Below are 11,902 nucleotides of genomic sequence, written 5' to 3'. Positions count from 1 at the left end.
TCTATAATTTTGCTCACAAGGGCATTGGAACTTTTCTCCAGTATATAAATCGGAGGTGGCTTTGGCTTCTTTTTAACGCCTTCTTCCGGGCTGCAAGATCCCTCTGAGTTGTCTGCAGAATTCGAAATCTATGGTGGTGTTAAGTTTTTCGCTTGAAGCTGCTTTCATATTGCTGCTTGCTCTTGTCATTAGGGGGCTTAGCTTCCGTTTAATTTGAATGTAGCGATCCATTCCAGTCTTGCACGAGGGGGCACGCTTGCGTTGTTTGTCAAGGAGTGGTTTTGGTTGCTATGTTTTGATTGTTGAATTATACGGGGCTTTTCTGCCCCGTACACATAAGGGAGCGAGTGTGCAAAGATGGGCTTGAGCGGGCGGCCGATACCGTTGCGTTCGTTGTTCTAGTGATGTTGCGGTAGTCAGAGAGACTGTTGTGCTAGTCACCGTAGGTGAGAGCATGTCTCTCGGCCGTTCGAAAAGTACTGCATCAGCAGTATTTTGAGTTGGCTCAGCCACGAAAGAGAAGTACGCGTTGTTTCGCTGAAGCGAAAGCCAGCGTTCGTCTTGCTCGCGCTGTCTTTGCTTACGAATGTCGTTATGACTCATCTTTTTAGTTTTTTGATCTTTTATTTATTTATAACTAACACTACAGGATGTAGACACCTTAAAAATCCTAGGAATAATAATTAATAAGAAATACAAATGGAACAATCACATTGAAAACTTAACTTTACAACTATAAAAAAGTAACAAGTTTGAATGCAATGTTACCACTATCCTTTATGTGGTAAAAGCAATCTTGATGTCCAAAATCGATTATGGAATACATTTATATGGCAATGCCCCCAAGTCCTCCCTAAACAAAACTAAGAACTTTATACCTACACAGCTATCCGACATACCTTCTCCGCTTTTCGTACAACACCAATAAAGCAATTGTATTACTTGAAGCAAACATAAGACCCTTGGGAATTTAGAGCATTACACGCCACCCAAACAAAACTTCAAAATAATTTTAAATTCTAAACACTCACCTATCGAAAAAATTTATTAAAAATCTAACTAAAACCAAGAAGATTCCAAAAATCCCCTCCTCCCTCTATAACACTATTAAACTCTGCAACCAACTCAACATAACATTGACACCCATAACTACCAAGAAAGAAAAAACACCACACTGGCTTGGCATCCAAACAATCACTAATACCTCCTTAAATTCAACCAACAAAACAAACACAACCCCGATTGCCTATCAACAAAATTTTAAAGAAATCGTTAAGGGGCTGTCCATATATTACGAAATCAAGTTTTCGGCGATTTTTGACCCACTCCCCCCCCTGGTAATCAAAAGTAATCATTCAATAAACAACCTCCCCCCTCCCACAATGATTACGTAATCACAAGAAAAAAAAATAAGCAAATTTGTTCTTATTAATCTATATTTTCAAACGGAGATTCCACGGAGTTTCCATTCGGTACTTTATTGGCGGAGTAATCGGCGCGAAACTACATTTTTTAACAAATACTTTTAACAAAAATATTTGTATAAAATGATTACGTAATCATTGTCCAAGACCCCCTCCCTCCTCGTGTAATCAAACATGATTATGTCATCATTTCCTTGATCCCCTCCCCCCACCTAGGCGATTAAGTAATATATGGGCAGCCCCTAATCAAATGAAAAACCGTACAGCTCTTTATACCGACGGCTCAAAATCACCAAAAGCCGTATCATATAGCGTCACCACAGATAAAGAAATAATTCTGCACAAACTACTCCCCGAATTCTCTTTCAATTTCACAGCGGAAATTGCAGCAATCCTTGCCGCATGCATATACGCCAAACAAAATAGAGGAAAATACGTTATATGCACTGACTCCCTCTCCTCCTTAAAAGCAATTAACAACACCAACAACCAAAACTATTACACAAGCGAAATACGAAACATAGTAGGCAAATACAAAAACTGACAAACTGACCCTGCTTTGGATACCCGGACACTGCGGTATGAAAGGTAATGACCTTGCAGACACAACAGCTAAAAACACCCACAACTTCCCTCTTATCAAAGAATGCAATTACAACCCTGAGATAGTAAAAAACACATCACGAACAGACTTCAAAAAATTCAGCAGAATCAGACTCTGACACACCAACTTAACCCACAGCTACATCCTTAACAAATCCCCACCAACCCTCTGCCCCAACAGCAACATACCCCTTACTATTTTTCATATTTTTATAGATTGCCCTCTCTACGATAATAAAAGAATCAACCACCTTGATAATACAATAGAGAAAATAACTTCCTACAAAAACTTAAATAAAACAATAGACTTTCTAAAAGCCACAAACCTGTACCACCTAATTTAATAGCACACCCATCCTTAGCTTCTACTCAATACCTATATTTATACAATTATATTACAACTTAAGCCTTTGATTGAGAACAAAAACGTGTAAGCAATTACTTTAAATCTTAACTCAAATAAGCTTAAGGCCTTAGTTGCTATAGCTTTAAGCAACTAACTAAGCAATAAAATTTGTCTACTATTTATAATAATAATAATTATTATTAATTAATAATTAATTAATAATCAATAAAATTAAATTAAATATTTAGTGCGTTTTCATCGCACTTAGCGTCTTTTCGCGTTTTACACTAGTTAAACACTCTCACTGCACTCTGAACTTGTGGGGTTTTTTCCGGAGTTCTATAAAAACATGTCTGCATGCGACGTCGATTGCAATTGAATGACTCCATAAACATCCTTGTGCCGTCTGCAGAGTGCTGTCAATTTTCGGCCTGCGTCGACATTTATTTGTTGACCATCAGAAGGGCGTCGGGCTTTTTGCTATGAGATTGTTCCTGTGTATCTGCATTGCCCTTAAAAACCTGCGTGTATTTTGCATAGGTTTCTTTTAGATCTTTAGCAAATGCCACATAGTCCTCATTGCCGTTATCTCCGACAACCTTCATTATTTGGTTATCATTTTCCTCAAAACGGTCCCATGCTTCCTATAGCATTGACATCTTCGTTTTGAAGTATGAGCCTTTTGCCTTTCTCTCTTTTTTTTAAAGTTTCTGATTATTCTCTCGTCGAGGCCTTTTCTTGAAGCCACGAATTTGTCTTGTTTCCAAATGACTCAGCGGCTCGTTGTTGTTTGTCGCCTGGTTGACAACTTCAATGTCAAGGCTCTCTTTGAGCCCTCGGGTCGCTGATGTTTATCGCATGGTTGACAACTTCAACGGCTTCAAAGGCTCTGTTTTAGCCGTCGGGGTCACCAAAATGTTTGTATGTTTTGTAAAAGTTAGCATCCAGTACATACACTGGCTACTTAGTGATCGTCGCAACTGGTACTTAAACCAGTTGGACTGCGAAGAGGGATTTCCTTCGTTGTGCACTATTGAAGACTAAAGTCACTGCGATAGCTTCTGCTGGGTGCGATGGTAAAATGAGAACACAGTTGTTTATTGTTTAAACTGATACTGAGACTCATTTTTATTGGAAAAGATATCAATATTTATACATTATAAAAGCTTAGATAGTTGTGCAATTACATTTTGTGTGTCAATGAGTGTATTAATTGGTTATGGGTCATTGCAACGCTGCATAATTGTCATACTGCCGTGTTCTTTTGCTTACCAATGCTTGGCCTGCATTACTGTTTTTATTGTTATTTATTATAGAACTCCGGAAAAAAATATAAACCCCACAGTTTAGAGTGCAGTGAGAGTGTATAACTAGTGTGAAATGCGAAAAGACGCTAAGTGCGATGAAAACGCACTAAATATTTTATTTAGTTTATTGATTAATTAATTAATAATTTAATTAATATAAGAAAAGTTAGTTTATAAATAAATAAAAATATATAAAAAAAACTAAAAAGATGAATCATAACGACATTCGTAACAAAGACAGCGCGATGCAAGACGAAACCGGCTTTCGCTTCAGCGAAAAAAACGCGTACTTTCTGTTGTGTGCCGAGCAACTCAAAATTACTGCTGATGCAGTTACTTTTCGAACGGTCATTACCCCAGACCTAAATTCGACACTTGCACTTAACAAGTGATCGAGCTCGTTCTTGCTCTCCAGCTCTACCGTCTCAGTGCACCGAGTGCATTGAGCAAACATCGAACAGCAAAAGCTGGCATGCAATGGGCCGAGAGACATGCTCTCACCTACGGCTGAACTAGCACGACAGTTCTCTCTAACTACCGCAACAGCAACTACAACAACGACCGCAACGGTATCGGCCGCCCGCTCAAGCCCATCGTTGGCAACACTCTCTCCCTATGTGTCATCGACGGCAAGAAAAACCCCCATGAATCAACAATCAAAAGAAAAGCAACCAAAACGCATTCCACGACTAACAACGCAAGCGATGACCCGCTCGTGCAGACTGGAAAGGATCCCTACATTCAAATTAAATGGAAATTAAGCCCCCTAATGCCAAGAGCGAAAATGACCCGCAGCAATTTAAACGCAGCCTCAAGCTAAAAAATTAACACCACAAATAGATTTCAAATTCTAATTCCAATGCCCTTGTGAGCAAAATCAAAGAATTCATTGGATTAGACATCATCCACATAATTTCCCTTGTACGGGTAATATTCGAGAAATACAAGTCCTAACACTAAACAACGACACTAAAATGAATTTTTACACGTATCAATTAGATAGGAGCAAGGGGTTACAAGTGGTTTTAAAGGTCATAGAATCAGATGTAACACCTGCAGAAATAACTCATGCCCTACATGATAAAGGTTTTAACGCTAAAACAGTCTTCAACATCTTAAACAAGGATAAGAAGCCCAACGCTTCAAGTTGAGCTGGAGCCAGAACAATACTCTTAAAAAAACGAAGTGCACCCAATATACAAACTTCAGTTTCTACTGCATCGCAGATTCACTGTAGAAGAACCACAAAAACGCAACGGCCCTGTACAATGTATAAATTGTCAAGAATATGGCCACACACGGTCATACTGCCCACTCCGCCCGGTGTGCGTAGTTGTGGACGGCTTCACGACTCCGCACACTGCCTAGCAAGCAAAGACGACTCTAGTACAAAAGGTGCAGCAACTGCGGGTAATCACACAGCTAACTACAGAGTTTGCCCAATATATAAGGAGTTAAAAAGTCGAATCCACCAGCGACTAACCACGCCGCGCTCCGCAAATGTACGGCTTACACCATCTAAATCACACCCAGACGTCTTTTTCTCGTCGGCAACCAGATCGTCGCTTGACTCCCATCCTCAATAAGGAAAAATGTGACAATTGCAGGCGCTTTAAAATCAGGATTGGAGCCCATTACGCGCCAAATACATTGCACCCGAAAACCCCCTAACTCTGAGATAAATATGGCAAACCATTATCAGCCTGTACACCAAGAAAATAACCTTGAGGCACTGTTCTCTAGCCTGCAAAAGCATTATGGAGTTCATGTCCTTCATGCGTACAACTATGCAAGAGTTAATTGCGTAATTCAGAATCTCTTGATACATGTGTTAAGTATACACCAGTCCTAAATAATCAAATGGCTCCTGTCCTACTATATCCACGCTGGAACTATTGGCGTTTCACAGATAAACTGGAGTTATCTCAATTCCTGCTCGACAAAAACATTGACGTCCTGCTATTGTCAGAAACACATCGACCAACAAATATAACTTTAACTTAAGAGGCTACGCATTCTATGCAACAAACCATCCGATGGCAAGGCACAAGAGCCACATTCCTGATCAGAAACCGTATCAAGCATCACCGTTACAAGGAGCCGAAAATTATTTACAAGCCACAACAATAAGAATAACTGGATAGTGGTAAACAACTTACTCTAGCCGCAGTATATGGCCCTCCTCGCTTCACCATGTAAGTGAAGGAGAGTCAGTGCAACAGTTCTTCAACTCACTAGAGACCATTCATTAGCAGCAGGAGACTACAATGCAAAGCACACTCACTGGATCCCCTTGTGACCCAAAAGGAAAGCAGCTCATAATTGCCAATTTATAAAAGCCCAGCAACAAACTCGACCACGTTTACCCCGGTAGACCAACATACTGGCCACAGACCAAATAAAGCAATGACTGAATAGACTTCGCAATTACCCAAAAATATACCTCGAAAACGTTATCAGTGCCGAAAGTTCTCTCAGATCTCTCATCTGACCACTCACCCCGTCCAAATTAATTTACTCAGTCATCCCGTAACTGATAACCAACCGCATAGATTGACCTCACACAGAACCAAATGGATCTTCTATAGGAAATATATAAGTTCACACATTACGCTAAATCCTGTACTCAACGTTAAAGATGATATCGACAGCCTTATCAAAACACCTAGAGTCCAATTTTTGTCACCAGCCCGCATTGCAACTCCTCACAACGCACAAGTGCCTTACACTCAAAAGAAGCCAAATCAGCAAATCGAGCAACTCGTTCTAGAAAAGCGAACGCCCTTAGACAAGAATGGCAGTCTCACAGGTCGCCATATGCACGTCAAAGGCTTAAAGACCGCACCGCAAGCTTACCAAAGCGTTAACAACAACAAGAAGCAAACTCAAGTCAACATCGCCTACCTCCCCAGCAACTATCATTCCTCTTCTACGAAAAAACTTCCACTGTGGAAAAGCTCATTCCAACTTATGCCCCCAACAGAAACTGTGATTCCTATAAGAAACCAACATAGCAGGCTGGGCCACCGCAGTGCGAAGACAAGCCAAAAACATTGCAAGACACCTTGAAAAATGTGTTCAGCCACAAGGACTCTCAGCTTCAACAAGAGCCAATGGAAATTTCGCCCAAACGAAATTGCACACATCATCAAAAATCAGTTGAACCCGAAAAAATCACCAGGTTTCGACCAAATAACGCCAAAAATGATTATTGAGCTCCCATATTGTGCAGTTTGCACCGTCGCGCAACTCTTCAATGCCATCACCAAGCTTGGTTACTTCCCAGAGAGATGGAAAAAGTCAATAATAATAATGATACCAAAGCCAGGAAAAGATCACACAAATCCATCGTCATACAGACCCATAAGCCTACTATCATGCCTCTCAAAACTTTTTGAAAAATGCTTGCTGACTCGGATAAATCCATATCTAAGAATCCATAACAAAATTCCAGCACATCAATTTGGGTTTCGTGGAAAACACGGCACTATCGAGCAGGGTTAACGCATAACATCTGAAATAACAAGCGCATTCGAAAACCGAGAATATTGCACTGCAATATTCTTAGATGTATCCCAAGCATTCGATAGAGTCTGGCTAGAAGGACTAAAGCATAAGATCAGAGCAACGCTTCCTAATAATTCACACAAATTATTAGGGTCGTATCTATATGACAGGAAATTTGCAGTGAGATGCAATTCTGCTATGTCTGACGACTATGTGATCAGAGCTGGAGTCCCACAAGGCAGCGTACTTGGACCAACACTATATGTCCTTTACACAGCAGATATTCCAACAAGTAGACGACTAACAACATCCAATTTTGCTGTCGATACAGCTATTCTCAGCCGTTCGAGGTGCCCTATGCAAGCAGCAGCGCAACTGGCTCTTCATATGGTCGAAGTGGAGAAATGGTTCTCTGACTGGCGAATAAAAGTAAACGAACAAAAAAGCAAAACATGTTACGTTTACCTCAAACAACCCCCCCCTGGCAAAATTGTCCACGCTCACACTAAACATCCGCACTCCCGCAAGCAAACGAAGTGTATCTTGGAATACACCTCGACAGAAGACTCCCATGGCGTATGCACATCGAAGCTAAGAGAACGCAACAAAAACTAAAAGCCAATAGCCTCCACTGGTTTATCAACGCTCGGTCCCTCAGCCTTGAATATTAAGGTCCTGCTTTACAATTCCGTACTTAAACCCATCTGGACCTATGGCTCCCAACTATGGGGGAACGCCAGCAGTAGCAATATTGATATTGTCCAGAGAGTCCAGTCAAAAATCCTTAGAGCTATCACCGGGGCACCGTTGTACGTTCGAAACGAAAACATACAGAAAGAGAGAAATATTCAAACAGTCAGAGATGTAATAGCTGAACACAACGTAAAATACTACAGCAAGCTTTCTTCGCATCCTAATCCCTTCGCGCGAGGCCTAACAAGGCTGTGCAGCCGCTCCCGTCTGGTCGTCCGTAACGACCTACCAACCAGCGATAGAATCTAGGAACGTGCAATCCTTAAACAGTTTAGAGAAACTGTTAGATAATGTTTAGTATAAATTGTTATACTTATTGTTTTAGTCTCAATTGAAGAGAAGATTCAATAAAACAGCAAAGTTTTAAAAAAAAAAAAAAAAAAATAATTGTATTTATGTCAATAATGTGTAATATGGTGTTATTATTTGACAATGAAATTCTGTATTTAGTGTACTTAAATATATGTTTTTAAGACTATTGATGCCTGAACAGGTATATACCCTGGTGCTAAGTATAGCAGTAGCACGTGACTATTCTTATAAGATACTGCATTAGCAGCTCTAGTCCTTTCTGTAGATGTATCGGTGATATCCCGTCTACGCCCGGAACCTTATATGGCAAGAAGGTGCCAATTGGCCTCCGCATCCTATGTTTTTTTACTATATCTGAGGCTATTTTCCAGTTAGATCTTCTGGCTGCAGTCCAGACTGGTTCCCTCTCTGTTTGTGTATCCGACTCGATCAGTACTCTGCTCATGGGAAAATGGGTAAGAAGTAGAAGCCTAGCCTTCTCTTCCTCATTCTCCGTGAATGTACCGTCTGATTTCTTTAGACAGAGTTCTTGAACGCCCCTTGCGTTGGAAATCGCTTTGAACACCCCCGCTGCTGGTGGTGTCTTTTCTATGTTACAGAACTTGCGAAAGTGGGCTCGCTTGCTCTTCCTTATTTTTTTATTATAGTCTGTAAGCTTGGCAGTATAGCGATCCCAACTGCCCGTGCTCTTCTTTGCTGTATTAAACAGTTTCTTAACCTCTCTTCTCAGCTTCTTTAGCTCCTGGTTCCACCAAGGGTTGTCCTTTCCTGCGGTCACTGCCCTCTCTGGACAACTTTCTTCGTATGCGTCTGCTATTGTCTCATTTATGTCATAAGTTAGATTTTCTAACTCACTGTTTGATCCTCTTAGTCTGTTCAAATTAAGGTCGAGAATTGCCTGAAACGCCAGCCAATCAGTCCATCTTGGGTTCCTTATCTTACTATTGAAGGCTAAGCCCTCCTTAATGTCGAATAGAATGATTCAATGGTCCGACATTGACGGCTCCTGGGAGACTCTCCAGTTCTGAATAAGCTCGGAGAGTCCCCTGTTGCCTATCGTTAGGTCCACAACCTCTCCTCTGCTTTTAGTAACACGTCGGTTCAGACCCGACGTTTAAGACGCTTAGGACTTTCTCTAGACAATAATTGAGAAGGTACTCACTCCTGCTATTATCGTCTGTGCTGCCCCACGTTGTGCTGTGTCCGTTGGCATAACACCCCAGCAATAGTAGCAGTTTTCTTCTGCTGCAGTGGTCCACCAGAGACTGCACCTCAGGTGGTGGTGCCTCCGCATCTTCTCCCGGGAAGTAGGCTGATGCTACTACCAGTTTTCTCGAACTCGGCCCGACAATGATTTGCACTGCTTCCAGGTCTTTACTGATCAATTGAGAGAGACATAACAAGATTTTGTTTTTATTTGTCAAGATGCAAGCTCTTGATTGAGTCGCGACAGTCTGCTATTACCTGCACATTCTTGTCGTTCAGACCGCAGATTCTGCCGTTGACGGTCCATGGCTCTTGGACGAGCACCAGCCCCATGCCCAGCCTGGTAGTCCTATGACAGCTATGACAGCCGAGGCTGCCTTCGCCTGATGCAGGTTGACCTGTGCCACGCTGGTGCTCTCCATATTTACAGGAATGGCTCCTCCTCTGACAGCGCTAGACTATCGTATAGGCTTTTTGTGACGAGCGTTTGTTCGTCGTCGGCTTTGCCATCCTCTGACTCGCCCACCTGTCAGGTCTAGGCCTTCCAACGATGTATTTTCAACATAAGCCTCGAGATCTGCTACTGCACTTCGCTGACCTCGTCGGGTCGGCCCGACAGTATTGGATGCCACTATCGCTGCTGCGCCCTTCTTTTTCTGCAGGCGACATGGGAGCTGGCCAAAACGGTAGCTTAAGATCATGTCGTTTTTCTGGAGTTGTAGTAGAGGCGGCAGTCCTACTCCCAGGGTCACCAGCTTTCTCCCACTCGTCTCCGGGCACTTCAACACAGTCAAGGTGTCAGGGAAAAGGTCTGAATTCTGGCCCTTCAAGAGGTCCACAGACGTCTGCTCCTCTTCCCCTGACGACCGTGCTAGATAAACTGTAATGATCTCCAATTCCGGGAGCTGCTCCCCCATGCAGGTTTTGAACTGCACTCCTTCTACCGCGGCCAACTTGGGTACGACAGATACCAACCAGTCCCTGGTATCGTCGTCCCGGCATTCGACTACAATCAATTCGAGTCTGAAGCGGATGCCGTTAAAGTTAAGGCTGGTGATCCACCCCTTCCTCAACTCCCTAATCAACATCGTCTCTACGCTGGTCAGTTTCCGCTTGCGCAGCAGTCTGCATGGGTAGTCCGTGGCTATGATGCCGACCTTAACTGATTTGGTGGCACTGGCGTAGGACACCCGCGGTCTCTTCGCACTTTGGGACGGTGCTTGCACGATCGCCGTGCTACTCTCGCCCCTATTTTTGGGAGTTTTGGGCACTGCCTTAGGGTTATCTTGAGGCGACGTTTGGTGGAGTTGACGGTTACGCCCATCCGTTGCCTGTCCACCCACCTTGGCCACTGGTTGCACATTTTGCATTTGTGCTCTTCTGCTTTGCCACGAGCCTCCTCCGGCTCGAGGTATCTTAATTACCATTTGTTGCCGGCTCCCCTCAGTCCTTGCCTCAGCGGATCGTCCAGGCCACCTGGCTCGCCAAGCCCCGGCAAAGTTATGCCCCTCGTCGAAGCTTTTGGTCTAGCGGAACTCGCCCGCTGACTTGAAGCTTGTGCGTTTTTGTGTGTCGCACTCGTCCGTGGGGCAGTATTACCACCAACTACATGGGGTGTGAAAACCCCTGCCTCCCGTGGAGTGCTGTTCCTAGGGGGCAAGTCCCGCTTGGGCGTGGCACTGTTGGGTTGAAGGTTCTTGCCCCTGCGCAGTTGGAGGTTACCAACTGCGGCGGTTAATTCCCGCCTTTAAAAATTATTGTTGCTACTGAACATGTAGACCCCACGAGTGTAGGGGAAAAGAGGTCCGCCGTGCCATAGCCCCCAGTGACACGGTAAGGCCAACACACTCATCGCGGCAGCCAGGTACCGATGAGGCTCCGTAATAATACAGTTAGTTAACCCCGACTGCTAACTAGCCAATGAGCACGGATCCCGTGACACTCTGGTTTGGGGCTGGTTAATTATATTTATATGAGAGTTAGTTAGTTAGGTTTAAATGTAACTTTCATGTCTGTACAACCGCATATTAAAGTGAAATCATTTTAGCTAGTGAGTGAATGAGTGCACAAAATGAGTTAAATTGAGCAAGCGAACATGTTCCTTCCTAATTTTCTTTTCACTCAGTTTTTCTTCTTTACTTACCAGTGTTGCAAAATGCAAGTATGCAAATATCTTTTTCCGAAGCTTTATAGTATTAGTCGTTTCATGCATAACCTTAACCTGCTAATTGTTATGAAAGTTTAGATCAGTAAGCAATTTTTATATTTTTTTATTTAAATTTATTAAATGAAGAACCAGTACATAAAAAGCGTACTATAACATCACAATAATATAATGAATTTAAGCCTAACAGCATAGGGATGCCCTATGCGGAATTGAACCTAGCAGGATATCTTCATCGACGTCCAATTGTTTTAGCAAACCCTTGCCGACGTAGTCGTCT

At 42.7% G+C, this 11,902-nt stretch overlaps 1 protein-coding gene across 1 annotated transcript; it reads right to left on the bottom strand.

Annotated features, from left to right (window-relative positions):
- Nucleotides 1–9,984: 9,984 nt before the first annotated feature.
- LOC117135004 lies at nucleotides 9,985–10,828 on the bottom strand (the record flags this gene model as incomplete). Its single annotated transcript, XM_033294781.1, has 1 exon — nucleotides 9,985–10,828. A coding segment is annotated over exon 1 (844 nt), but the record flags the coding sequence as incomplete, so codon positions are not given.
- Between the last annotated feature and the right edge of the window lie 1,074 nt (nucleotides 10,829–11,902).

Source organism: Drosophila busckii, unplaced genomic scaffold (genome assembly GCF_011750605.1).
Source record: "Drosophila busckii strain San Diego stock center, stock number 13000-0081.31 unplaced genomic scaffold, ASM1175060v1 hic_scaffold_21, whole genome shotgun sequence".
Lineage (NCBI taxonomy): Eukaryota > Metazoa > Arthropoda > Insecta > Diptera > Drosophilidae > Drosophila > Drosophila busckii.
This window is presented reverse-complemented; position numbering and strand designations above follow the sequence as displayed.